The sequence below is a fragment of the Rhinopithecus bieti genome, unplaced genomic scaffold (genome assembly GCF_001698545.2).
Source record: "Rhinopithecus bieti isolate Rb0 unplaced genomic scaffold, ASM169854v2 scaffold_19708, whole genome shotgun sequence".
NCBI lineage: Eukaryota > Metazoa > Chordata > Mammalia > Primates > Cercopithecidae > Rhinopithecus > Rhinopithecus bieti.
The window spans coordinates 1463169-1490632 of record NW_016810765.1 but is presented as its reverse complement, the minus strand read 5'-3'; the positions used below and the strand labels follow the sequence as shown (position 1 = coordinate 1490632).

Sequence of the window (27464 nt, the reverse complement as noted above, 5' to 3'; positions counted from 1 at the left end):
TTTAGTTTCTTTGTGCTGGTTACATAGTTCCTCCTTTAGCTCTGAGAAGTTTGATTGACTGAAGCCTTCTCTCAACTAGTCAAAGTCGTTCTCCGTCCAGTTTTGTTCCATTGCTGGTGATGAGCTGCATTCCTTTGGAGAGGGAGATGCGCTCTGATTTTTGAATTTCCAGCTTTTCTGCACTGCTTTTTCCCCATCTTTGTGGTTTTATCTGCCCCTGGTCTTTGATGATGGTGATGTACTGATGGGGTTTTGGTGTGGGTGTCCTTTGTTTGTTAGTTTTCCTTCTGACAATCAGGGCCTTCAGCTGTAGGTCTGTTGGAGTTTGCTTGAGGTCCACTCCAGACCCTGTTTGCCTGGGTATCAGCAGCAGAGGCTGCAGAAGATAGAATATTGCTGAACAGTGAGTGTTGCTGTCTGATTCTTGCTCTGGAAGTTTTGTCTCAGGGGTGTACCCCACCATGTGAGGTGTGAGGTGTTGGTCTGCACCTAGTGGGGGATGTCTCCCAGTTAGGCTACTCAGGGGTCAGGGATCCACTTGAGCAGGCAGTCTGTCCATTCTCAGATCTCAACCTCCATGCTGGGAGATCTACTGCTCTCTTCAAAACTGTCAGACAGGGGCATTTACCTCTGCTGAGGTTTCTGCTGCTTTTTATTTAGCTATGACCTGTCCCTAGAGGAGGAGTGTACAGAGGCAGGCCAGCCTCCTTGAGCTGTGGTGGGCTTCACCCAATTCGAGCTTCCCGGTGGCTTTGTTTACCTGCTTAAGCTTCAGCAATGGCAGGCGCCCCTCCCCCAGCCTCGCTGCTGCCTTGCAGTTAGATCTCAGACTGCTGTGCTAGCAATGAGGGAGTCTCCGTGGGCATGGGACCCTCTGGGCCAGGTGTGGGATATAATCTCCTGGTGTGCTATTTGTTAAGACCCTTGGTAAAGGGCAGTATTAGGGTGGGAGTTACCGGATTTTCCATGTGTTGTGTGTCTCAATTTCCTTTGGCTAGGAAAAGGGATTCCCTTCCCCCTTGAGCTTCCCAGGTGAGGTGATGCCTCGCCCTGCTTTAGCTCTTGCTGGTTGGGCTGCACCCATGGACCAGTGCCAACTGTCCTACACGACCCAGTGAGATGAGTACCTCAGTTGAAAATGCAGAAATCACCCGTCTTCTGTGTTGCTCATGCTGGGAGCTGGAGGCTGGAGCTGTTCCTATTTGGCCATCTTGGGCGTGCCCCCCACTTCTGAGGAGTATCTTGTACCAACCCAGCTAAGTGCCCTGTAGGGCAAGAACATGAGTTTTTTTTTTTTTTTTTTTTTTTTAGACAGGGTCTCATTCTCTCACCCAATCTGGAGTGCAAAGGCACCGTCACAGCTCACTGCAGCCTCAAGTTCCCAGGCTTAATCACTCATCTAGCCTCAGCCTCCTGTGTAACTGGGACCACAGGCATGCACCACCATGCCTGACTAATTGTTTCATTTTTGTAGACATAGCATTTCCCTATGTTGTCCATGTTAGTCTTGAACTTTTTGGCCTCCAGTTATCCTCCCACCTCAGCCTCCCCAAGTGCTGGGATTACAGGTGTAAGCCACCATGCCCAGATTTAAGATCTTTTGAGGTCAGGAGAGGGAGGAAGCTTTGGAAAGCCTCTCAAGAAAGTGTCTTCAATTGACTATCAGACAAACCAGTCTCCACTTATGGGATCCCCATTTTACAGATGAAGAAGCTAATAATTCGAGTTTCTACAGCTTGACCCAAATCGCACAATTTGTCTTGTTCTCTCTTCAAATCCAACTAGGCTGAGGGAAAGAAATAATCATTTTAGAAAGATGTGGAGAGAAATAAAGGCAAAGCAATAGCTAGGGATGATAGATGCCAGGTCATCTCTAGCTTAGCAAAGGACTTCATATGAATGGATGTTGATAGTAACATTCAATTAACTCATCCCACATGGCAAACTTTCAGTTATATATGCTGGAATTTCTTCTCCTTCTCTGCCCTTAAATCTCTTCCATAAACTGGTGGTTTCTAAACAGTTCTTCTCAGTCCAGATCTTTCTCTTGAGTTCAATAATCCTGCATCCATTGCCCACTGGATTCTCCACCTGGATACTTTACAAGTATCTCCAATTTACCATGTTCAACAAGCCTTACCACTTTAGCCCAGCACTGATACCCCTCCTGTGCATCCCATCTAGGTGAGTGCCACTATCATCCAATCAGGGAAGCCGTCACCAGGGAGTCATCCCCGATCCCTCCTCACATCTAATCCCTCACAATTTCAGTCACTTCTATCTCCTGAACAGCTCTCCATTCCATCTGCTCATCCCCATCTCCAGCACCATCCCATGTCTTTTAGCTCAGTCATTTCTATACCATATGGTGAATTTATCTTCTGTATTGGTCTCCTGGACTAGATATTCTCCACTCCCCCACGCCAATTCTGTCATTCATTCTGTAGCCAGAATGTTCTCTCTCAAATTCAAATCTTACAGGACCACTCTCCTACCTAAAATCTTGCAATGCTGCTTCCTCAATACAGAATAAAGCTCAAATGAATGACATACAAGAGCCTTAAAAATTTGGCCCTTGCTGCAATTTTATCGTCATCCTCTATTGCTTGCCTTACAAACTGTAGCAGACTCTTTTGGTGGCCTGCATACACCCCTTGGCTTCATCACATCCATATGCAGAAACCAACTTCCAGGGGAGAGTGTTGCTTCATACTTCCTTGAGGCCTGTGCTCTGTCAGGAACACATGGCAGGCCAGAAGAAGGAGCGAACTGACCCCCAGGAGTTGTCCTCAACCAATGGCAGGGATTTAGTATATGAAAAGCACAGCTCCATTGCCCCATCAGTGGGATAACTCTGAGGCCTATGTTATATACCATTTTCCAGAGTTTCCCCACAGCGCTGAACTCCAGTTGCCCCTCCGGTAGCTTACAGTAGCTGGCTTGATGACATAACCTTCACTGGCTGCGTTCCCTTCCCTGTCTGACTCGCCTGCTTCACCACTGGCGTTTTCTTTGACTTCCCCTAAAAAACTCTTGGACTTGAATCTTTGTCTCAAGATCAGCTGCTGTTGAGGTCAACTAAGACACATCCTCATGCTCTGGTGTTTCCGAAAGACTTCCAGTCCCCCAAGCCCATGACGCACTCTCCCACTTAGAACAGCCATTTGACAAGTGCCCACTCCTTTCTTTCTTCTTCCAGCAAACTTCTACTCATTCTCTACAACTCAAAGTAGCCTCCTCTGTGAAGAATTATCTGAATCTTTCCTACCACATGATTATGCAGCTGAATTAATTCTTTCTGTGCTTGGTTGTGCTTTGTACATATTTTAATTTATAATATATATTTAAATTCATAATTTATATTTTAATGTATAATTTTATTTATAATTATTTATATCAACTGGTAATTCTGCACATATGTGTCTCCTTGACAGGGACTAGTTGCTCTTTAAGGTCAAGAATAATTTTCTGTGATCTAGACCACAACTTGCCATGTGATGAAGTGATTGAAACATTTTGGTAAATAAGTAAGTTGACTATTGGAAGTTAGGGATGCAAAAAGCAGTGACACGACAGTTAAAAGCTCCATGAAAAGGCATTCATTAATTCATTTGTTGTCTGATTATTGAGCGCCTACTACATGTCAGGTACTATTCCAGGCATCTGAGATACAGTAGTAGGCAAAACAGATCTCCTTCCTGGTGGAGTTTATATCATAACACAGGAGATATATAGTAAACTGTAAACACATGCATGGTTAGTGTGGTTAGAAGCTACTAAATTCTATGAACCAAAAAGCTGAATAGGGCAAGCAAATCAGGGAGTGCTGGAAAGGGGTAGCGATAGGAATGCAGGTTGCAAGTAGGATATAATGGGATCCAGAAATCACAATAATATAACTGAAAAGAAGAGTGTGTGCATTACGCTGGAGTTGTTATGAAAGTTAGTTGACAAGGTTAATTATCAACATGCAGTACAGTAATTTTGCTTTTAGTAGGCTAGACATTTGTGGCTTCAGAGCACACCAGCCCTATTCTATCTAGGCTTGAAATATCCTTAGTTAAAAATGACTGCTTTCTTAGACATGTGGTCCCCAGGCAGATTGCCTGCTGTGAATCCAGTTTTTAATGCAAAATATCTTTCCAGCACAGAAGTTCACTGCCAATTTATTGAAGTTCATGGGGAGAATGATATCAGTTGACAAAAATATATTAGAGAGGGGTGCTAAGTTTCAGGAGGTAAAGTGGAGGGATAAAATAGACCAAGGACTAGGCATCCAGGAAAGCAAACATTTTCAACTAAATTCATATCACAGTTACCATCAATCCACTTCTCAGCAAAACCACCCAGGTTGGAAAAAATACTGCATGAGCAATCAGAATTATTCTTCTCCACCTAATAGTTAATATAGTGAATTTACCTTTTGAACATTCTCATATAAAAAGAACTGCAAAGATTAGAGAGTTAAATGGGATCCAGGGGTATAAGAATATTTTTAAGAGCAAATGACTTATAAATTAGATTGACGGAGATTCTAAGGGAGATGATGGCTCACTGTAATGGGAGGCTCTAAAAATTAAATTCTGAAAATATAAATCACAAAAGGTCTCAATGGGGAAGAAAGACAAAGGCAAGAGGCACTTAAGGAAACCACTACCAGTTCACAGAGAATTCTGTGAATTTGGTATTTTAATATTTATAAGGACGCCAGAGCTTTCAGGGTTTCCTGCCAGGAGCCTGGATCACTGCAGAGGATGGAATACTGAGAAAGGCCTCTTTAAACTTTCCAGTGGCTCCTGGAGCACATAACATGACCCAGATTTCTTTACATGGCACTTGGGGTCATTGCAGTCAGACCCTTGGCAGCATTGTTAGTTCATCTCTCTCACACTGTGCCTCAGTCCTTGGGACCTGCTACGATTTGAACGTCCCCTCCAAAACTCATGTTGAAATTTAATTGCCACTGTGACAATATCAAGAGGAGAGACCTTTAAGAGGTGATTAAGTCCTGGGGCTTTGCCCTCACAAATGGACTATGCCATTACTGTGAAAGAGGGTTAGTTATGGTGAGAGTGGGCTCCTGATAAAAACATGAAGTTTGGCTCCCATTTCTCTCTGACACATGCACACTCTCTTGCCACACCAGACCTTCCACCATGTTATGATATAGCAAGAAGGTTCTCACCAAATGCAGCTGCTTGATCTTAGACTTTCCAGCCTCCAGGACCATGAGCCAAATAAACTTCTTTTTTTTTTTGTAAACTACCCAGTTTGTGGTATTCTGTTAGAGCAGCAGGAAGCAGACAAAGACAACCCCAAGGCTCCATCAGGGAGAAACTCCTGGCACTTTCCAGGTGCTCACACCTCCCTGTCCCTTTCCAGCCTCCTGTCTCCAGCTCTATCCTTCCACTCCTACCTCCTGCCCAGGGGACTAGACAACCCATTCTGTAGAGCATATCCTCTCTAATTTTTTTTCATAACATGTTAACACATCAGGGCACTTGCTCCCTCATTTATCTCCCTTTATTACAGTATAAAATCTGTAAAGGGAGGGAATGTATTCTGTTATATCCTTATATACCCTTATATTATATCCCCTTTGCCTAGCACAGTACTTAACACATAGTAAGTGTTTAATAAAAGTTAGGTGAGTCAATAGAGTAAACAGATGAGTAATGAGTTAATGCAAGATACACACAAAAAAGTATTGCAGGACGCATTCAACAATCCAGTGGACATTTATTTAGCGAGTTAGTGTGTACCACGTGGTAATGTTCTCATGAGGATATATTATTATTTCCACTTCGCTGAAGAAAAAATGGTGGCTCAGAGAGTTAGACAACCAATCCAAGTGTGGGAGGCTGAATAATAGCCCCCAAAGATGTCCAAGTCCTCATGCCTGGGACCTGCGAGTATTACCTTGTACAGCCAAAGGAATTTTGCAGATGTGATTAAGTTAAAGATCTTGAAATGGGGAGATTATCCTAGATTATCAGGGCGGCACCAATATAATCACAAGTATTCTTAGAAGAGGAAAATAGAAGGACATTTTACTACAGAAGAAGGTGATCTAATCTCTCTCACTGTAGAGTGAGAGATTTAATGAGGCTACTGCTGGCTTTGAAGATGGAGAAAGGGGCCATGAGCAAAAGAATGCCAGGAATGCAGCTCTAGAAGCTGAAAAAGACAAGGAAATGGGTTCTCCCCTGGACCCTCTGGTAGGGTGGCCCTACTGAAACCCTGATTGCTGACTACTGACCTCCAGAAGTGTAAGGGAATAAATATGTATTGTTTTATGGTACCAAATTGTAGTTAATCTGTCAGAGCAGCCATAAGAAATTAATACATCAAGATTACAAATACAGTTCAGTACAGGTGAGTCAGCAGGTGCATTGTCCTAACTCTGGAGCTCTGCCATTACTAGCTGTGTGGTTTTGGATGAGTTACTTTATCTCTTAGTCTCAGGGCAAAAAGTGATGTGAAACACCATTCTTGCAGAAACATCAGGCAATAGCCTTGTTTGTGCTCTGTGAGGTGGGCTGATGCTTACCTTAGTATTGCCCTTGTGGACAGGACACCACTGGACAGAGGCAGGTGGAGACAATTAGCTGTGCACTGCCCACCGCTCAAATGTTCCTACAGCAGCCCTGTTAAGGAGAGTTGCACCTGCAGCCTGGGGAAAGCAGGGGCTGGGTGTGGTACAGGGAAAGGGGCTCTGTATTCTGGGGTGGGGATGTTTCGTATGCTTCCAGATGCATTACCTATTTAATCCTCAGCATTGTTGCGGTTAATACTTCCTTTTTATAGATGAGGAAAGTGAGAATTTGAGAAATTTAATACTTTATCCAAGGTTACATGGAAAGTGGCTGAGCTGGGACTTGAACCCATGTCTTTCTAGTGTCATTACTAAGATTATGTAGTTAACATCAGTGTTGGTGGTTCTCATGGTGGGACCAGCAGCATCAGCATCAATTGGGAATTTATTAGAAATATAAATTCTCAGGTTCCACCTCAGATCTACTGAATTACAAATTCTCAGGTGGGGGTGGCAGATAGGAATCTGTGTTTGAACAGGCTGTCCTGGAGATTCTGATAACCATTCAAGTCTGAGAGCCATTGCTCTATGCTCGTTGCCTCAGAGTCCTTCAGAAGGACTGTTGCCATCTCAACCCAGGCTTAGGCTGCTTGCTACTCTGAGTTACTGTTTAGCAGCAGTGGTAGAAAGTGGCCAGTGTGTACAGTGCACTGATACTTCCAGACCTGCCATCCGGAAGGGTGGGTATGGCGTATGTCCTCTTGGTGGAGGGTTTAGGAGGGAGATGAAGGGGGATCCAGCACAGAGTCAGAAATTCTGCCGACTGCCTGGAGAGTGAGTTTGATATGAACCGTTCAGTAAGACATGGCTAAACATCATCTTTATTCTTTTTCAGAATTGTCTAATAATTAGCCTGAGACAACAAAAGGAGGCTGATGTTGTCTCTGTTAACCACCATTTGATTAAGCTACAGGTTTAAAGCACCTGCCTGTATCTGGAATTCTCCATGTTAGACATGGTCCCTATGTTCCTTGGAGCTTATAAGACAGGGAGATGGAACTTCAATGATGGAAGCCCAGAGAATACATATCACAGAGTAGTGGGGCATGAGTTAGATTCTGGAGGAGAGTTTCAGGCCTCCATGTTCTACTGGCCTCATGAAGAATTTGTGAGCTTGGACATTCATGAATGATGTATCTGTTCATCAGTTTTTTTTTCTGGCACATACATCTGAGGTCAAGTTGCCCCAGCCCGCCCCTGAGGGCCCTCTATGGTCTGTGAATGTCTCATCACCTCCTCATGCTGTGTTCTGTGTGGGAACAGCATAGGCGGGTCTTCATTCTCCAGCTCTGGATCATTGTGTTTTACACCTACAGAGCTGGAAGTGGGAGGTGGAGGGTTGAATACGGAAAGGGACAGTGAGGGCTAACCTAGCAGTGAGATAGCTGCAAACTGAGGCTTATGTATTTTGTTGGGGAAAAAAAATCTGACGATGAAATCTTTCTAGGCAACAAACCTAAAGAAATGATAGATATGGTGAGAGAGTGGAAAGACAATTTTTCAGCTTTTGGTTCTTATATAACCCCTTAGACTTGTAGCATATTTTGAGATGACCCCTTTGCTGAACCAACTTCTGGTTTCTCCTCCTGTGCTCAGCTACTGCCAACATAGCCTGTGACACACTCACAAAGGTTGCAGCAACTCAACAGTGATCCAGTCAGTGAATTGATGTTTTCAATCTGACATAATTTAATTCTTGCCCTCCCTGCCCCCAAGTAGGAGTCAAACCACAAGAAGCACCAACATCTTACTTGTCCTGTCTCTTCAACTGTGCCACAGTATTTTTATTCATTCATTTGTTCATTAACTCTTTACTTAGCCAGTATTTGTGCCAGTAACTGTGCTAATTATGGGGTATGCAATGATGAGAAAAAGCAAATGCACTCCTGCCCTCATGCTTAGAGTCTGGAGTGGGACTCAGACATCCATCAAATAAGAACAAACACAATTGTGGACTTGTGATTCCAGCACTCTAGCCTTAGGGAACCATGTCTGCAAAGGGTCCAGTAAGGAGAGGCTTAGCCACTGGGATAGGCTGAAGGAAGGCCAGAGAAGGGGGGAAAGAGAGAGAAGAGAAGAGAGGGGATAGGGAGAAGAGAGAGAGAAGAGAGAGAGAAAGAAAGAGAAAGAAAGAAAGAAAAATGAAATTGAGTTGGGTGGAGGGGTATCAGACTTTGCAGGACATGTTAGTTGATCCTGTATTTACCCCGATAGCCACAGGTTTTACCAGGAGAGCATTGTGATTAGATTTATGTTTTGAAAAGTCACTTTAGCTTCTTTGTGGGACTGGAGAAGATTCACAGAGTGCTGCTGAGAAGTGATGATGATAGCTAACCTAGGATGGTCATGGTGGGGATAGAGCGAAGAGGACAGATTCAAGAGATACTCAAGAGGTAAATTAACTAGCTGGGTGATGGATTGGATATTAGTGGAGGGAGAGGGATCAACAATGAATCAAATTCTGGTTTAAGTAATATTAGTAACCAATATGTTTTGTGCCTAATACATATAGGCACAGTCCTAAGTGCTTTTGTGTGTTGTCACTTAATTCTCAGAATGTTCCTGGAAGAGAGGTAGGATTACCATCATCCAAATGGGGAAGCAGGGGCACAGAGAAGTTAAATGTGTTCCCTAAGATCACATAGCTAATAAATGACAGAGCCAGGATTTGAACCCAGGCAGCCTCCCTTTAGATCCTGTGATGGCAACTATGACATTGAACCATCTCTTGAAAATATCAACTTGGGATCTGGCAAAAGGACATATTGTGATTGAGCAGGTATGGTTTCATTGTGCTAGTTTCTACTGCTGCCATCACAAGTTACTATACACTTTGTAGCTTAAAAAAGCACCCCTTCACTAACTCACAGTTCAATAGGTCAGACATCTGGGTACGGTGTGGCTCATCTGGTTCTCTGCTCTGGGTTTTATAAGATTGAAATCAAGGTGTTATCAGGCTGCATTCTTTCTGGAGGCTCTGGGCCTGGGTCTGCTGCAAGTTTCTTGGCTGTGGGTCAAGTTCATCTCACGCCTTGAATCTGACTTCCCCTTCTGCCTGTTTTGCCTTTTTCTACCACACCTCTCTGATAGCCTCTACCTTGGGCCCATCGGGACAATTCACGCTGATCTCTCTCTTTTAAGTTCATTTGATATTAACTTTTAATTTCTCCTGCAAAGTCCCTTGTCAACAGTGAGTACCCAGGGAATGAGAATTCATGTTTAGAAATCTGCTCTCACACTAGCCAATTCGTGGCCGCTATTGCTGCTGCTGGTCCACACTCTTAATGGCAAAGTCCTAAAGCATTGGCTTTAATGAGTTTGTGCCAATGGTTTTGCGTGTGTTTTAGGACCAGTGATGGAAACTCTGTGAAGCTTCCTGCTATTTTCCCTTTACATGGGATAGAAGGGCTGAAAGGTTCACAGGGATGGTGCTGAAGAAGGGGAAACTGAAGTATAGACACATAGAGAGCTATGCTGAAATTTTACAGAGTTCAGGCTAGAACTTAGTTGACCAAGTATTGGATCAGAGCTATTCCTTTCCTGTCATTTGCTCAATTTTTCATTTAATTATTCATTCATTCATTCATTTTTTTCAACTATCCATAACAGTTATCAAGCACCTTCTCTATGAGATGTTTTAGCAGGTTCATGACATAGAAGGCATTTACAGACTTTGCTCCCGTCGAGCAAACTATGTAGTGGGAATTACATATATCAAACAAATATTCCTACAAGTAACTAGATATTTGTCATAAAATTAATATAAAAGAAATGTAGAGGTTTCCAAGAAAGCTTACACTAAGGAGATCCAACCTTGTCTGTTAAGTATCAGGAATCAGAAGTGACCTTTAAACTGAGGCCGAGATGATAGATGATTCGGGTGGGATAACATTAAAGGAGGGGGAGTGACGTGTGGGGATGTTCTGGGGTGCAGGGAAGAATGGAAGAATCAGGGAAAGTAAATGTGGCAGGAAAATACTTGGGGAAGAAGAGAATGTCGTGAGCTAAGTTTAGAGAGGAGAGGTGGGTCAGATTGACCCTGGCCTTCAAGGCCATGGAAAGGAATTTCAATTTTATCCTAGAAAATGGGAAGTCACAGGGGAGTGGAGTCTCATGCTGAGTTTTGAATTTTTAAAAAGAGCATTCTGGCTGCTGTGGAAAATAGAATAGGAGATGAAGATGGAAGACACGTGACTGTGGACACATGGGGTGTGTTCAGGGAGGCTAATGAGGAGATACTGCAATAGCCCAGGTGAGAAGTAGCTTGATCCAAGGTGCTGGGCTAGGATAGGGGCAGAAGAGGCGAAGAACAGAAAGTGGATCTGGGAGATTTGGGAGGTGGAATTGTCTTGACCTGGTGTTGGATCAGATGTGGGAGTGACGAAGGAGAAGGTCAAGATGACTTCTGGTTTCTGCCATATTTGTGGCTCTTCTCATAACAAAACAATTAAACATTATATTCCTATATATAATAAAAAGCCTTATTTTTTTGATAGTTTAGTTTTTATTACATTGCAACCATTATGATTTTGTTGGCAAGAAACCCTGTTTAATATCACCCGGAAAGAATTCATGTTTCACTAGATTTGTCAAAGGAGCTCACAGAATTTGTATTATGTATTTGCATTAACTTTCAGCATGCTAATATTTCTTCTAATGTTCCCAATATCTCCATTTTATTTCTTCCTCATTTCAACTAGGGCTAGAGAATGCAAACAATAGCCTCTTGACAAGGAAATTATGAAAGGAAGCATCATATCATCATATCCCCATCTCTTTATAACAGTCGCTGCCTCATTTAGCTTAAGTCTATTTTGATTTTGTCCATGTGGCCCATTGGTTGTTACTAGCTTTAATGATCAAATATTCACTCCTGCCTTGTTCACACAAAGCATGATTTAGCCACAGTGTATACTCCTGGGTGGATATTAACAACATGCACCTGGAACCTGACAGCACCAGCTAAAATATAGAAACCCGTCGTACACTCCACAACCACAGCTTGAAGCTTGTTTTGATGGAAGAATCCTCCTTGGCTCTTGCGTTTCTCCTTGTGGATGCTCTGACATCAGATTGTCTAGGTTTAAATTAATCCCAGACCTTCTGTCTACCACTGGAGTACCTTAGGCATTTACCTCATCTGCTTCCTTATTTGTAAAAAGGAGATCGAATCGGGCTATTGGAAGTATTGCATTAAATAACCCATATGAAGCCTTTAGCTCAGCATATAGGAAGTACTCTGCATATGGGGGTTACTGTTTTCATTGTTAGGGAAGGGAAGTGCTAGCATATCCTGTTTTTTCCTTTTGTTCTTCCCTTTTGTGATGACAGTTTAGAGGGCTAGGGGGTCTTCTCTTAGGAGAAAAAGACGGTACTGAGCAGGCTTATGGTCCCAAGTCCAGTTTTGCAAAACAGGCCTTGCCAAATTGTTGCTCTGGCTGTGGACATCACAGTGAACAGAAGCTGTGGGCTGCTGCCTCTCATGTGAGCTTGCACCCTGTTCTTTCATTCAACTGGCTCAATACAGCCATAAGTGCCTGGGGACTGAGCAAATCTGGCCTCTTCAGCGTTCTGTCTGAATGAATGCTTCTCAAATATGTTGGCAGGAGGCCAAGAGTTGACTTGATGGAGTCCTTGAGCAAATCAATTAGCCTCTCTGAAAAGAGGGTTGATGACACTGATGACAAGAAGGTGGAGGAAGGGCAACAGTCCAGTGAAGGTCCTTTACCAGTTGACCCCACTCGTCTCTCCATCCTCTCTCCCAAGCTGCCTGCCCTGCTCATCCCCTGCCTAAGCCTCCAAGTGATCGCTATCCACAAGCCCTTTCAATGGCTTTGTGCCTTTGCACAGGTTCTCTCTTTCGAATATCCTTCCTAAACATCATCACCTTCTTTGATTTGTAAGTTCTTGCTTATCCTTCGAGGCTCAGGTCAAATGTCACTTCTCTCGGATATTTTCTTATTCATTCATTCCACAAATATTTCTTAAGCAAGGCATGTGCTGGACATGTAAGATACAGCTGTGAACAAGACAGACAAAGCACCAGCTCTCATGGGGCTGGTTGACAATAAGTAACAAACCATAAAATGTCATGTGCTGGTAAGTACTATGGAAAGTCAAAATGAGGTGGGCAGGTGTGGGGTCAGTGGTGGAAGGAACTGATCAGAGGAAGTTATTTTTGAACTGAGACCTGTGGGATGAGAAGAAGCCAGACATGTGAAGAGCAAGGGTCCTGGGTCCCAAACAAGCTGGTTTTGTTTGAAGGATGAAAAGAAAGTTGGCATGACTAAAACATGTGAGGGCATGGGGGATGGTGGTGTGAGGTGAGATCACAAAGACCTCAGGTAACGAGTTCAGATTTTATGCTCAGTAAACAGAGAGATGAAATCTGATTTTCCATTTGTAATGGCACTATGCTGTGCAGAGAACTGATTAGAGAGAACTGAAGGGGGAGAGAAGAGGAGAGGAGAGGGAGAAGTCTGGGAGGTGGTTCAGAGGCTGTTGCAGCAGTCTGGGATGGCAACGATGGTGGTTTGGTCACAGTTACAGCTATAGAGTGGGCAGAAGTAGACCATTTAGAGATATATTTGGAAATACAGTGAATGCCATTTACTGAGGTGGGAGAGATTTGGTGGTAAAGATGGTCAGGGGGTTGGGGTGTCTGAAGTCTATTTTGGACATGTTAATTTTGAGATGCCTATTAGACAGCTGAAGGGAAATGTCAAGTAGTTAATTGAATCTACAGGTGTGAATCTTGAGGGAAGAGATCAGGAATCTATATATATTTTAAGAGTCATCAGCATATAGATGGTATTTAAAACCATGAGATTGACAAAGATCTCCTTGGAGGGAGTGTAGAAGGCACAGGGAAGAAGAGAGGATGACATCCAGGAAGACATCCACATATTGCAGTCCTGTACACTGCCCTTCCATGCCTCACCCCAGTGACCTCCCTTACCACCACCAAGGATAGGACATGTATCTCGCTCCTCTTTTCTATTCCCTAGAGGGTGAATAGTGACTTCCTCCCTCCTTTGCAGGGCTGTTAAGATTCTCAAGATCCTAGATTCTCCCACCTCTGCAGGTCTCACATCATATCAAACATATTAAAGTTCTCCTTTATTCTACATTAATGTTAATTACAGTCATGTACCATATAATGACATTTTGGTCAATAACAGACTGTGTATATGACAGTGGTCCCATAAGATTATACCATATATTTACCATACCTTTTCTATGTTTAGACACACAAATACTCACCATTTTGGTACAACTGTCTGCAGTATTCAGTACAGTAACATGCTGTATAGCTTTGTAGCCTAGGAGCCATAAGCCATCCCATGTAGCTTAGGTGGGTGGTAGGCTATGCCATCTAGGTTTGTGTGAGTGTGCTCTATGATGTTTGCATGATGACAAAATCACCTAAGGATGCATTTCTCAGGCATACCCCTGCCATCAAGTGACAATGGTTATAATTCCTTAGTTGCAGTGGACTAGTTTGACATGATCCACTTTGTAGATATTTAATCAAGATATCATTTGGTTTTGATCTTTGCAGTTTTATTTGTACATTTTAGAGTCAACTCCATTTTTAAGGTTTCATGCTATTTTTGGATAGCCTTAGAAAGCTTGTAGTGCAAGGGCATGGAACCTTAGCATGTGATTAGTGAAGTGAGCTTGCTCCTTTGACTCCTGACAATATTTTTTACCCTTTAAAGGCACTTAAACAGCTTCACATTATAACCATGTGTTTTATGTCTAAGTGTCTGTTTCCCTCATTAGACTGTAAGTTTGAAGAGGGCAAGAGAAACCTCAGAACCTAGTTTGTGGCAGGGACTCAATAATATTTATTTATGGAAGCAACTTTTTTGGAATGAGAAAAAGCCAAGCTCAGGGTCACAGTGTGCTTTCTATCTTCACTTGAGAGAAGGCTCTTACCCCCTGCCTTGCAACATATGTAATGTGGACATGCTTTTCTCCAGCACTCTTAAAAAGGAATCAGTGTTGTACAGAATGTTGAAGCTGTGGGCTTGAGTTCCTTACTAGCTGTGCCTCTTGCATCAGAAAATGAATGTCTATTGGCCTGATTTTTGTGGGGGCCAAATTAAATCATTTTAGTAAAACTTTGTGAAGCTTAAAACACTGTATTTTAAAAATGTACTGTTTTCTAAAATGAAAAAAAAAAAGTTAAAGATCTTACAACTCAGGCCTCAGGGAATGTTTCTGGAATTTTCTAGAAAGTGGGATACAAAATAATCTTTTGTTGCCTGATTCCTGGCCCTAAAAAAACCACAACTGGATCCAAACAATGGTCCTTTAGAGAGGAGCCCTTGTAAGAAAGTCCTTTGGTAATAAGCCAAACTGTCCTTGTAAGTCCCTTGGAGGTAGAGAATGGGAAGGAGTGCTGGCCGTCCCAGTTCACATTCTGGTCCGCTGAAACATAGTGATGCTGCATAACTGCGTCTTTATTGCTCAAGAACTGAATCTGGACCTGATCTTCACCTCTTGTGATGAAGAGGAGACAGGATTATGCAGATTATCCCCATTTCTAGGTGCCAAGTAGTTCTAATGAGCTACAGTGAAATTAGGTCCACCTTGGCTATGCCCTGCTAAATATGTCAAAGGCTCTAAAGCATTCTGTTGAGAACTTCAGATTTTATAAGCCTGCAACAAACATAACATTTGGAAAGGGATGCTGGCCAGAGAAGAGAAGCAGATCTGTGCTGTCATCTACATGTATTGTGTGCGGGGCCCAGCCTGGTCTGGGTGAGGTCACACTGCAGCTGTCCTCTGTTCCACCTCTGCCATCTTGTGCTTGAGGACAGAAGGAGGGAGTATTAAACTGGCTGGGCCATAGTTTAAAATTGTCTCCAATATGCAATTTCTATTCAACATACTGCTGTCTGCCATTGCTCTCTTTGTGCAGGGCTGAATGATAACATGGAAGCTGTTAAGAATGAATGTCTATTTTATATTTTAGCTGCATGACATTCTTTTTACATGAGGGGGATAAGATGCTATGTATTTATTTTCATACTCAGATATGTCACAAGTATTGATTACTTTGAGAAACTTTAATTTAGTAGTTACTATAGCAATCACCTCCCCTTCTTTACCAAGTACTCAGTTTGTAAGTTCTTCAAAAATGAAGGGTAGATTATTCAATGGAAAATAATGAATCTGGTAGAAGAGATCAGCAGTGTGACAAGCCTCTGATAACTGGAGTGGAAAATGAGTGATAATTAGCAGTCTTCCATGGATGTGGGGATTGAGAATGGGCACACTATCCTTCTTCTACAAAGTGTACAAATGTAGATTTTTCTGAACTAAACCACCAAATTTTGAATCACTGTTCTTTGTAGCAATAGGTAATTAGATTAAAACCATGAAAACATCTTACTTCTCTAAGCATCTTGTATGCAGCAAGTTCACTGGTGACTGGAGCAAGTTCATTGGTAACATTCTTCCTGCTCTCTTCCTGTCTGTCCATGCTTCAGGGGCCAATTCTAGCTCTACCTGCTCTAGGGAACTGAACAGTCCAATTCAAAGGAATCTCTGCCTGTTCTGAACTTAACAACTCAGTGTACCACTCATTTGAGATTTGGCATGTACTACTTGCTGTGAATTGTCTTAATGTTAAATTGTATTATGATGATGAATCTGGATACGGAATCTCAATCAATTTGTTTCAAGTCTATGTGACTCAGTTTTCTCATGTGAAATGGAGGATAATACATTCACCTTTAGAGTCCTGAAAATTGAGAGAACATATCCACATCAGTATGTATATACATACTCTACATTCCCACATTGTGTGGTACATAGTAAGCGATCAACAAAATTAATTTCTCTCCATCCCCATAACGGGACTTCAAAGCAGTAGAGGCTCTTCCTCATAACTGGTTGTTATCTCCAGATCTTTAAACCTAGTTGGAGTTCAATTTGTTTGTGGCTTTGGCTGATTTATCTTTTCTTTTCCCCAAGAGGCATAGCACTGAACCTTTAAGACTAGTAATTGCATCTCAGGCATGGTTCAAAAAGATCTATACTCCACTGCTGTTTTTAGCTAGCTTGTTCAGTCCCACCCCATGGTATGTACTGGAGATTTATTTTAGACAAAATCATCTTCTAGATATCCAGCCAATTGAACAAAGCCACCTTCCTCTTTAACAGCTTTTACACTGCCTACCTCCTTGCCCCCAGCCATGGCTCCCAACCCTACAGACATACACTAGTGGGTGTGCTGTGCACTAGAGGAAGAGCGGGACGAGGTGGGCCCTATTCTGGGGGCCAGCATCTGTACAATCTGATAGAAACAATACCAAGCCTTTATAGATTTTTTTTCACAGCCTTGCTTTCTAAAAATGGGATTTAACATATATTCATGACCAAATCTAACCCATTCCTTTCTTACACTGCTGTTTCTCCTTCTCAATTCCCTCCTCTGCTCACTCTCTTTTCCAACTTTATTTAGATGTTTCATGCACCTCCACCCTTTCCTTCATGTTCAGCTTCTATGTAGAAACAGGGAAGTTTCTCATGACCTTACCCTTTCAGAGGAGTTTATACGTGGGTATGAACAGATCAAATAAACAGGAACTTAGGTTAATTTAATAGAAAAAATAAAATATGGAATAACATTGATTTTGGCCAGTATCAATTACAACCATTCTACTATATTTTACAAAAAAACAACTGAACATTTTACACATGTACAGTATTTTTCAGTAAAAGTGGATTTGGATTTAACAATGGGTCACTAATTGAAAATAAAAAGGCAAAAGAAAACAGAAATAGGACTTTTGTCTCTAGAAGGTTAGAGCATTTGTTGAGTCTCCAAACTTTGTACTATCCATTACATATATCTCATTATGAATATATATATTTATACATAATATATAACATTAACTTAAACTTTGAAAGCATTATGTTCTAGTTAATAATGTTATGTAGATAAATGAGGCAGTAACACACTAGTAGTTAAACCAGTATTTCCGCAACGTGCACCTGCATGGTCAGTGGGAAATGGAACGCACGCTGGTAGACCCCGATGAATTTTGTTGTCATGTTGATGGTTATTCGTCTAAGAAAACAGACATCATTTTTATTTTTCCTATCACAGTAACCTCGTGCCTTAAATATTATGGGCTGGTTCAGTTAAAAAGATTTCTTTGCAGGCAAATTCAGTTTTGCCATCTGCTTGACCTTGCTTTAGGCTTGTGCTTGCATTTGTCCATGTTTAAGACTGTGCCTTTAAATGTAAAACCATACGCTGTACCCAGGATTAACTTTCACTTTTTTTGTGTGTCAGAGGGCCTGCGGTATTATGAAGGGGAAGACTGCTTAGCAAAATCAGTTGGTTCCCTAATTACTTATGAATCATTATGTGATTCAATAAAATTGCAATGCTATTAAGAGGGTCATCAGATAATTTACTTATTATTCACCTTGGGTTGTAAGTTATCTTTGATGTCTAGAAATACTTTCAAGGTAGGCTTTTTACTAGCTTGCTGTTTGGATGGGGACCTTAGCATCTACTTCCCACCTCTTTCCCAGGATAGTCCATATTGATAGTATTCCTCTCCTCAGCTGTGACTCCAGCAGCATCTTCGAAGTAAGGCTCTCAGAAGCATGAAGCCTGCAAGATGGCTGGTCACTCATAAAGCAAATGAGGTCACCAATGAAGCTTTGATATGAAGAAACTTGATATCAGTCTACCCTCCCCTAAACAGAGAAATTGTCAAAAGATCTATAAAATTTCATCGTTTCTGGCCACTAATTCAAACAGTGTTCTCATAATTCAGTCTTCTTTTGATGAAGTGTTTAGAGAGTCATAGAAAACCAGTGAAAATATTTCTTAAAAAAAAAAAAAAAAAACCCAAAGAAACAGATCATCTCAACATTCAGTGGACCAGCATATAATAGTATGGCATAGTTATAGAGGGACAGAGGAGTGGGAAAATAAGAACTAGAAGGGTACAATCATGCCACCCACATTCAATTTCCAGTTTTATTTTCTTAAAATGACAAGATGAAAAAACTTCTAATAAGCACCATTGAAAAAAGTTGCCTGGCCAACATGGGCACCAGCTTAAATATTACTTAAATAAATTCCATTTCTTAAAAATACAGGACCTCTTAGAAACTTTTGACTCCAGGAAGAAATTTCCTGCATCATATTCAAAATGCTTCCCACCATGACAAATGGAATTTCTGATGGCCTTTAAAAAAAAATGGGGGTAATGGCTAGATAGCACCAAGAGGTTGTGCAGGGTCTACAAAGTTAACACTCTGAATTTCAGGGGAGCTGGATCAGCCTCAGCTCATCTAGGTACCTCTGCATTCTGTCCATCTGTCCATCACCAATTTGACTATACAGAGCAATCCCATTTGGCGAACTGTGTGTAAAATAACCCAATCTACAATGGAAAAGCCAGTAGCAGCAAGTCTATCTGATGAAACCAGTGCAGCAGACTTATCAAGTGAGTAAAATGCAAAAACCAGTACATAATGCATGAAGTAAATGATGTGTGAAGAGTATCAATGTTTCACTGTGAAATACCATGGCAAACGACACTAAACACAACTCTGTAGGATGTTCCTAATGCCCTCAGGTCCAGTTTTCTGTCATTTCCCCCAATGGTGGACTCAAGCATGCAAGAGCTTTCTATTTCATTTTTGTCTATTTATGCTCTTGCGATGTTTTGGAAAGGTATTTTAGGTGTTTCAAAGGGGAAACAAGCAAATCAATGCAAAAGGGAAAAAAATGGACCTTGAAAACCAGGGCAGGAAATCAAATCATTACTTTAACGTCAAATTTTGGCATCAAATGCTTTGGTCATACAATACTGTCTCTGTGGTTCTGGCTGTTTAGCACTAAACACCCAGTTATAAAAGGTAGGCTTGTTGTAGGTTTTATTTTTTTTTTTCCATTTAAGTTCTGACAAAAACAGTTCACCATCTCCCTGCACAAACTTGAGAGAGAGAGAGAAAGAAAAAGAGAGCAAGAAAGAGGAGTGCTTTGCTTTTGTTTTTTTTTTGCTTGTTTTTTTTTTTTTTCTTTTTTTTAATAATATGGAATAATCTATAAGTCTACAGGAACAAAGAAATCTAAGATGGCCGCTCAGCCTTGAAATGTACATGTTTTGCAGCAAAGTTGTTGAAGAACCTTCCGTTGGCACAGATTGTTCTTTTTCACAAGCATACAGAAGCCTCCTTCCGCCCAGGACTCTTCCGTTGCTTTTCCGGAAGTCAGCAAGAGAGAAGGGGAGTTGAAGACCAGAGCAGCATGATGGACACACACGGAAGAAGGTTGTGATTGGCCAGAGAGGCAGATTTGGGGGATTGGAAGAGATCATTCAGGAGTAGTCAACAGGAGGAAATTTGGTCCACCCAAAGTGATTTCAGTCAACAGCATTGTTTTTCAAGGAGAGACATTGCAGTCCAATGTAATTGGTATCCATTTGTGAAAGAAAAAAAAAAATTAGAAAAAGAATAAATTAGAAATCAATTAACACAAGCAAGAAATTTTTCTTCTTTGAGTTACCTAGAGCAGAGAGTATACAGTCATTTATACCATATTTCATTGAATCTAAGACACAAGATTTAAGATGCACCATCATTTTAAGTAACAAAGGAAAAGATGCTTCTTCATGTTAAACTGTGACACAATCTTATCAATTAGAATTTTAATTTTATACTTATTAAAAGTATTTGTTATATTTATGTAACATTCTGTTTTGTTTCCATGCTTATGCAAGAATCTTTCCTTTGAATATTGAACAATAGTTTAATTTTCAAACCTCTTTAGAACCGCAGTTAAATTCAACACAAGAAGTAGTCATGTGCCTAACTCGGTTGAACAGATATCTCTGCATCCAAGTCTCATGTCTGGGCAGTAACACTGATATCACATCAGTTTTCTGGTCAAAAGCGGTTGTAAACTGCCACAAATTATAAGATGCATCTGATTTCCGAGACGATAAAATGTAACAAATATGTCTTAGAATCACAGAAATACGACAGTTGAAAGAGAATAAATAACACATCCTTAAGTGCAGCTGCCATGTGATTTCAAAAGCCTGGTGAGCCATCAATGATCTCATTTTGTAACTGACCTGAAAATGGGCTCACTGCAGATACGATTCTTCATTTCCCACTTCTGCCCACTGCTGACACTCTGCTTTTAGCAAAGCGCCATTTGACATAACTTGTCTGGTACTCACCATGGTTTAGGGAAAGTAGTTAAAGCACTGCAACTCTTGAAATGCATAGTACCAAGTGCTATTGGTGAACATTTCAAGTTACAATGGATTTCCTACATCAGTCACTTTTTGTTTTTGAGACAGAGTCTTGCTCTGTTGCCTAGGCTGGACACGATCTCTGCTCTCTGCAACCTCCAGGGTTCAAGTGATTCTCATGCTTCAGCTACCCGAGAAGCCGGGATTACAGGTGCGTGCCACCACGCTTGGCTAATGTTTGTATTTTTAGTAGAGATGGGGTTTCACCATGTTGCTCAGGCTGGTCTCAAACTCCTGGCCTCAAGTGATCTGCCCTCCTTGGCCTCCCAAAGCGCTGGGATTACAGGTGTGAGCCACCATGCCTGGCCCAGTCTCTTTCATCTTCCTCAATTTTCTGTTACTAATTTACAAAAAATTCTGGTAATATTCAGAAATAGGGGAACCACGTTTTTAAGTAAAGTAAAGGAGGCACTTGTGGGTAACTAAAAAATGATACTTACATGGTCCTTACATGGTCCCTGGGGTGCCATCACCCCAAGCCTCTCTCACCCCAGTGTGCTATAGTAGAATCAGCCCTGGCAAGAAAACCTGGGAACACAGGGCCTGTGTCGGGCCCATCCCTGCCCCAGACCAATCATATACTGGAAAAACCATGGAGATGCAAAGTCACCTATGATGCTCCAAAGAAATAAGATCACAAATGATGTCCTATCAGTGCTATCATGTGCCCAGTCCTTTCTGACACCTTTTTGAGATTCCTTGTAGGGAGTTGTGGAATCACCAGATGAGGTCAGTAGTATTATCCTCTTCATTTTCTAGAGATGGTGGAAATGAGGCCCAGGGCAGTTCATAACCTGCCCAAGGCCTGGAGACCAGATTTGAATGACAGCATTCTGACTTCCAAGTCCACATTCTCCTGACAATGGCAATGTTTTTTCTTTCATGAAATTTCCAGAAGGGGAAACGTTCAAAAGAAGGGAAAGAATAAACCTAGGGCAGTGATCATGTCAGTCAGATTGTTGCAAATGCATATTTGTTTTCTTTTTCTATTTTTATAACAATCCGAAGATGTTTTGAACAACAACAGTTTAAACAATTTCTTTCTACATCGTATCTTTATCTTTCTATATCTGCATACATTTAGGAGTAAAATTCAGGGTCCCTCAGGCATAAGTTAGTTCACAAAATGGTGGAGTTGGAATAATTTAAATTCATTCATTTTACAGATGGGGAAACTGAGGCTAGAGAGGTGAGGGAACTTGGTGTTAGCTAAATTGTTAGGGAGAATTGGATGTGCAGTGGTTCTTAAACCTGGCTGCAGATTAGAAACACTTGGGAAGTTAAACCCATGATCATGGGCTGCACCCTAGATCAATTCAATCAGAATATCTGGGGATGGTGCTGCATCCTGGCATCTTGGTTCAGAATCATTGGTGCAAAGAAGAACAGACCAACATTTTGAAATATTAAGTTCTATACTTAGGTCTATCATTTCCTAGCTCTACACCCTGAGTTTTCCCTTCTGTAAGATGAAGATATTACTTCCTAGCCTCATAGGCTTAATGAAAGACTCAGATACCATTTCATTACTGTTTGTATATCAAAATTATAAACAATCCAAATCATAGGTGATTGGCTAAAAACTGTAGCATCTTCACATGATTGAATTCTATGCTGCTATTAAAATAAAGTTTCCTAAAACTGTAAAACATAGGATAATGTTTCTGCCTAATGCTTAGTGCAAAAGTAACATACAAAACTCTATGTGCATAGTGTTTTAAAATCTGGTGAAAAGTACCTATGGTAAAAACTGGAAAGAAATACAACAATTAGCTAGAAAATGCTACATATTGTATAATTCCAATTATATAGATTCTGGAAAAGGCAAGTCTATGGAGACAGTAAAAAAAAAAAAAAAGTAGGGGGAAGGAGAGATGAGTAGGTAATTCACAGGAGTTTCAGGGCAATAAAACTACTGTGCATGGCACTATAATGTTGCATATATGTTGTTATACATTTGTCCAAACCCACAGAATGTACAACCAAGAGTGAGCCCTAATGTGAACTGTGGACTTTGGGTGACAATGATGTGTCACTGTAGGTTTATCAACTGTAACAAATGTACCCCTCTAGTGCTTGATGCTGATAGTGGGAGAGGCTATGCCTGTGTTGGGGGAAGGGGGCATATGGGAAATTTCTGAACTTTCTGCTCAATTTTGCTTATGAATCTAAAACTGCTCTCAAAAAATGAAGTTTATTAATTTAAAAAGTTAACTTGAGCTATATTGGCCAGTGCCACTATAGCTGACTTATTTCTTCTTGCAATTCAAACAAACAAATCCATTAAGGGCAGAAGTTCAAGATGAATGAATGCCACCAAAATATTGGGCATGTCATATCTGATGCGTGCTATATTTCTTTTTTAAGTGGAAAAATATTAGTCCTGAAAGTAGAAAGATCATACTTTGCTCATAAGATCGATATGAGCAGTTGTACTCACCATCCTTGCAAATGGCTCCCATTTGACACATTCCTAAGTCTAAGAGATACCCACTGGGGCAGCTTGTACAGTTCTTGAATCCTGGGCCATTGCACGTCAAACAACTGGTATCACATCTATGAGAAAAATATGTAATTTTTTAAGCCATTCACACATGCACAGGGGAAGGTGTGTTTACTAGTAACCTCATAATGTCTTCAATATAATTATCCCTCTGAAGATGACTCAAAAATCTTTTCTCACAAAAATTGTTAGGTTTGATGACACAGGTAGACACTGTGATTTTAAAGGGTATCGAGCATGTACTTGAAATTGAAATAGTAAAGGTATTAAGGTGCCCCCGAGGCAAAGGAATAAAAATATCAAAGATAAGCTGGGTTAAAGCTTCACAACAGTGTCCACAGGTACATGTTTAAACCTAGTGTTATCATTACAAATTCTACGTTTTCTTATTTTTTTATGAAGGTAGTCATCAAAAGAATTTAGGTCTAAATGCTAGGGCCCAGGGGGCAGATCCACTTACTTTTTGCAGGATTTGTATCCATTCTCTGAAGAGTGGTCAAAGTAATAGCTGATACTACAGCTCTGCACGCATCTCCCATCCTCCATGAAGTAGCCCTCTGTGCAGTTAATGCACCCATCAGCTCCTGCCCCTTAAAAGCAAGACAAGCACAGGAAATGAGAAATAAAACCTCAGAGGAGGTGGTGTCATGGGCTTCTTCTTTAACAGTTTGAGAAAATGGCATCAACCTGCTATAATTTTAAGATTAATAATCGAATATTCATGCTTTTTCTTAATTTCCCTGGGAAAAAAGCCTTCCCAGTTAAAATGGAACCTCTTGACAAAAACATCCACTCCCTTTAGAAAGAGCAGATATCACTGGGCTGTGTAAGTTTCTCAATGAGGATAGGATGCTGATGACTGCTTGACTTTCAATGAGAATACACACACAATTATCAAAAGAGAAATATACTTCTCCAGCATTACTTTAAAAGTAGCAAGTGGGTTGCATGAGTGACGGCTCAAACCAGAAAGAAAAGCAAAACCAGAACTGGGAGAATAAACAAAAGAACTAGGGAAGGTACCAGCACAAGTGGCGCAGAAGCGGTGGCAGGGCTGGCAGTCCTGGCCGTTGAAGTACCGTCCGTCTTCACAGGAGACAGAACACCGGGATCCCTGCAGGCTGGAAGAAGTATAAAGGGAGATTCAAACAGACTGTTGTGATCAGGCCAAAATGTAATGACTCCCCAAACTCCATAGGTAACAGATACAGTTTCCCTCAGAGGCCAGTGGACTTGGCAAAGCTTCAAAGCAGGGGAAATAGCCCGTGTACCCTTTTTTTTTTTTTTCTCCTCTCAATGCTTATAACGTTTCTCTGTGCCTACAATGATGTCCATAGCATACATACATGCTGCTAGGCCTTGGGGACATTCTCCTTAATTTGTTAGACTGATGGGCACCCTCCTACTTTGCGCAACATCTTACAACCCAGAGGTTTTAAAAAGTATTTGATTGACAAAAGAATCACATTGTCTGGCAATATGCCCAACAACTTCTTAATATCCAGACTTACTACATAATAAAGTTATTTCCTGATTATAAATGCAGTAGGAACCCATGGTAAAATGAATTATAACTGAGCAAAAGTGTACGACCATCCTGTCCAATCCACAGCTCAAACTCTCCGAGTAGCCATTCTGGTTGTGTTTCTGATTTTAGTCTTCTATGGGTTCTCATCAAAACAAGATTTAAAATACTTTTGCCTCTATTTCTTGGTTTATTCATTTTAAACACTCTAATGAAAAATTTATCAAAACTGTACTGCTATTTCCCTAATCATCTTGACTTTCCTTTGTTATATTATTATTTAGTGTTTCTGGGAGTTAACTATATTAATCTACTTAAATTTCTATTCATCTAGCAATATGAGATAGTATCTAATGAGTTGTTAGAATGTCAAATGAGAAATGCATATTTTTCTCTCCCTTCTAATTTCTGTCAGCTATCATATTTTTCACAGTCTACAGGTTGATTCTTAAAATTGAAAACAAATAAAAAATTGTTACTATATTTGGCTGGGCATGGTGGCTCACACCTGTAATCCCAGCACTTTGGGAGGCTAAGGTGGGTGGATCATTTGAGGCTGGGAGTTTGAGACCAGCCTGGGCAACACAGTCAGACCGCATCTCTACAAAGGCTAAAAAAAAAATTGCTAGGCATGGTGGTGCCTGCCTGCAGTCCCAGCTACTCGGGAGGCTGAGGCCAGAGGATTGCCTGAGCCCAGGAGTTTGAGTGAGCTATGATCGTGCCACTGCACTCTAGCTTGGCTGTCAGAGCAAGACTCTCTCTTAAAAAAAAAAAAATTACAAGTAAATATAAAAAATTACTCACTGAATAACTAGTGTGAAACACAGTGAGAAAATGTAATCCTATGCTACCAAATCAGTGAAGCTAGAAGATCAGTATCTAAACAGGGTTAAATGGTTTCCATTGTTTTAAACTCTTTATATTGCTCCAATTGACATCTTAATTGACTGCTTTGTATGTGGATAATGCTAATTTTAAAATTAAAATTTATTTTCTCTATGCTCTTAAAAAAATTTGGAAAGTACAAAAACAAAGTTGAAGAAAAAAGAAACCTGAACAGTCCCCATTAGCATTTTAATTTATTTCCTTCCTGGATTTTGTGCATTGATATTTTTTTTTCTGTTTGTTCTTCACCACTATTTAAAAATTTACAAGTCTCTTGAGGCAAAATGGTCAACCCTGGAAGCCCTTAGAAAAATGCAAGGAGCCTCAAGGAGACTAAGGGCAGCATAACTGAAAGTGGACTTCATTCATAGATCTCACTGGCCAGAGAGAGAGAGAGAGCGAAAGCAAGCGGGAGAGAGAGCTGTCATTTAAAAAGCCAAAAGAAAAGCCCTTTCCCTTTCTGTAGCACTAGAAAAAAGGATATTGCCTTAAATGGATCCATTTGAGAGGAAATAAGGACCACCGAAACACTTATCAAAGTTAAAAAGCTGCCTAGTTTTTCTAATACAGGACAGCACTTTCTTGTGAGGCTGGCATCTGTTCAGCAGGACACAGAGGTTGCACTGTGTGGAGAAGGAATGAGGTAAGGGGGATGTGTAACAGACAGTAGTCACCAACCCTGAAGTTTTCTGCTGCTTCCTATTTTGGAAGCAAGATACTTCCAGGCTAATGCGCCTGGTATTGTGAACGCCTCTGTTCTCTCTGTGATAAACTGGCCAGGTTAGACCGGTGCTGTACAACATAATCTGGCACACATGGCTACTGAGATTTTGAAAGGTGGCTATAGTATGGCTAAGCAACAGAATTTTAAATTTTATTTAACTTTAACTAATTTAAGTCTAAATGTGAAAAACTGGCACTTGATTCCATTATTGGCAAAAATTTGGGTAAGTCTGAAACAACTTGGCTATGTAAACTTTTCTTTTTCAACTATAAAACCTAAATAAAGATCAAATATTTCTCATGAAAACAATTTTGTCTGAACTCAGGTGTGTTTTAAGGGTAAAATATACATCAGATTTTGAAGACAGTAAAACAATGAAAAGAATGAAAACATCTGATAATAGTTTCTCAATTGTTGAAATGATAATATATTAGATGAAGTACATTATTTTATTAAACTCGAATTTCCCCTGTATCTTTGTACTTCTCTTAATGTGGTTACTGGCATATTTAAAATTACATATATGGCTCTCAAATTTCTATTGGCATACACTGGTTTAACATACCCTATACAATGTTCCCTAAGAAATTAAATAATTTAAATATCTTTTATTTCTCATGAACCAAGCATGGGCCAGATGCTACAAAAGGCATTTTGTAACTGTTATCAGAGTTAACCTTTATCATAATCCAGCAAAACCGGGGTTATTGTCATCATTTTATAGAGGAGAAAATGAAGGCTCGGAGTAGACTTGCCCAAAGTCACACAGTTAATAAGTAGCAGAGGAGGATGTGAGCCCACATCTGCTTTCTTTCTTTTTATTATACTGCTTTGCTCCTTCTCCAAGAAGAATTAGGTGGCTAATTCTTTCTCAGTACTGAAGTCTCGAGATGAAAATTGCCAAGTAAACTAATACTGAATGCATTCAT

General features: G+C 40.8%; 1 protein-coding gene across 5 annotated transcripts in view; it reads right to left on the bottom strand.

Annotated features, from left to right (window-relative positions):
• PCSK5 (proprotein convertase subtilisin/kexin type 5) overlaps window positions 1–27464 on the bottom strand; it is a 483293-nt gene that overhangs the window by 150620 nt on the left and 305209 nt on the right. For 4 of the 5 annotated variants that reach the window (XM_017892728.1, XM_017892730.1, XM_017892729.1 and 1 more), the window contains exons 18-20: window positions 24425–24522; window positions 23862–23991; window positions 23339–23454 (exon numbers count right to left, since the gene is read on the bottom strand). In XM_017892728.1, the coding sequence (XP_017748217.1) occupies window positions 23339–23454; window positions 23862–23991; window positions 24425–24522 (344 nt within the window). Of the gene's footprint in view, window positions 1–17189; window positions 19838–23338; window positions 23455–23861; window positions 23992–24424; window positions 24523–27464 lie in introns of those variants that run through there. The other variant, XM_017892732.1, reaches the window with a different exon arrangement.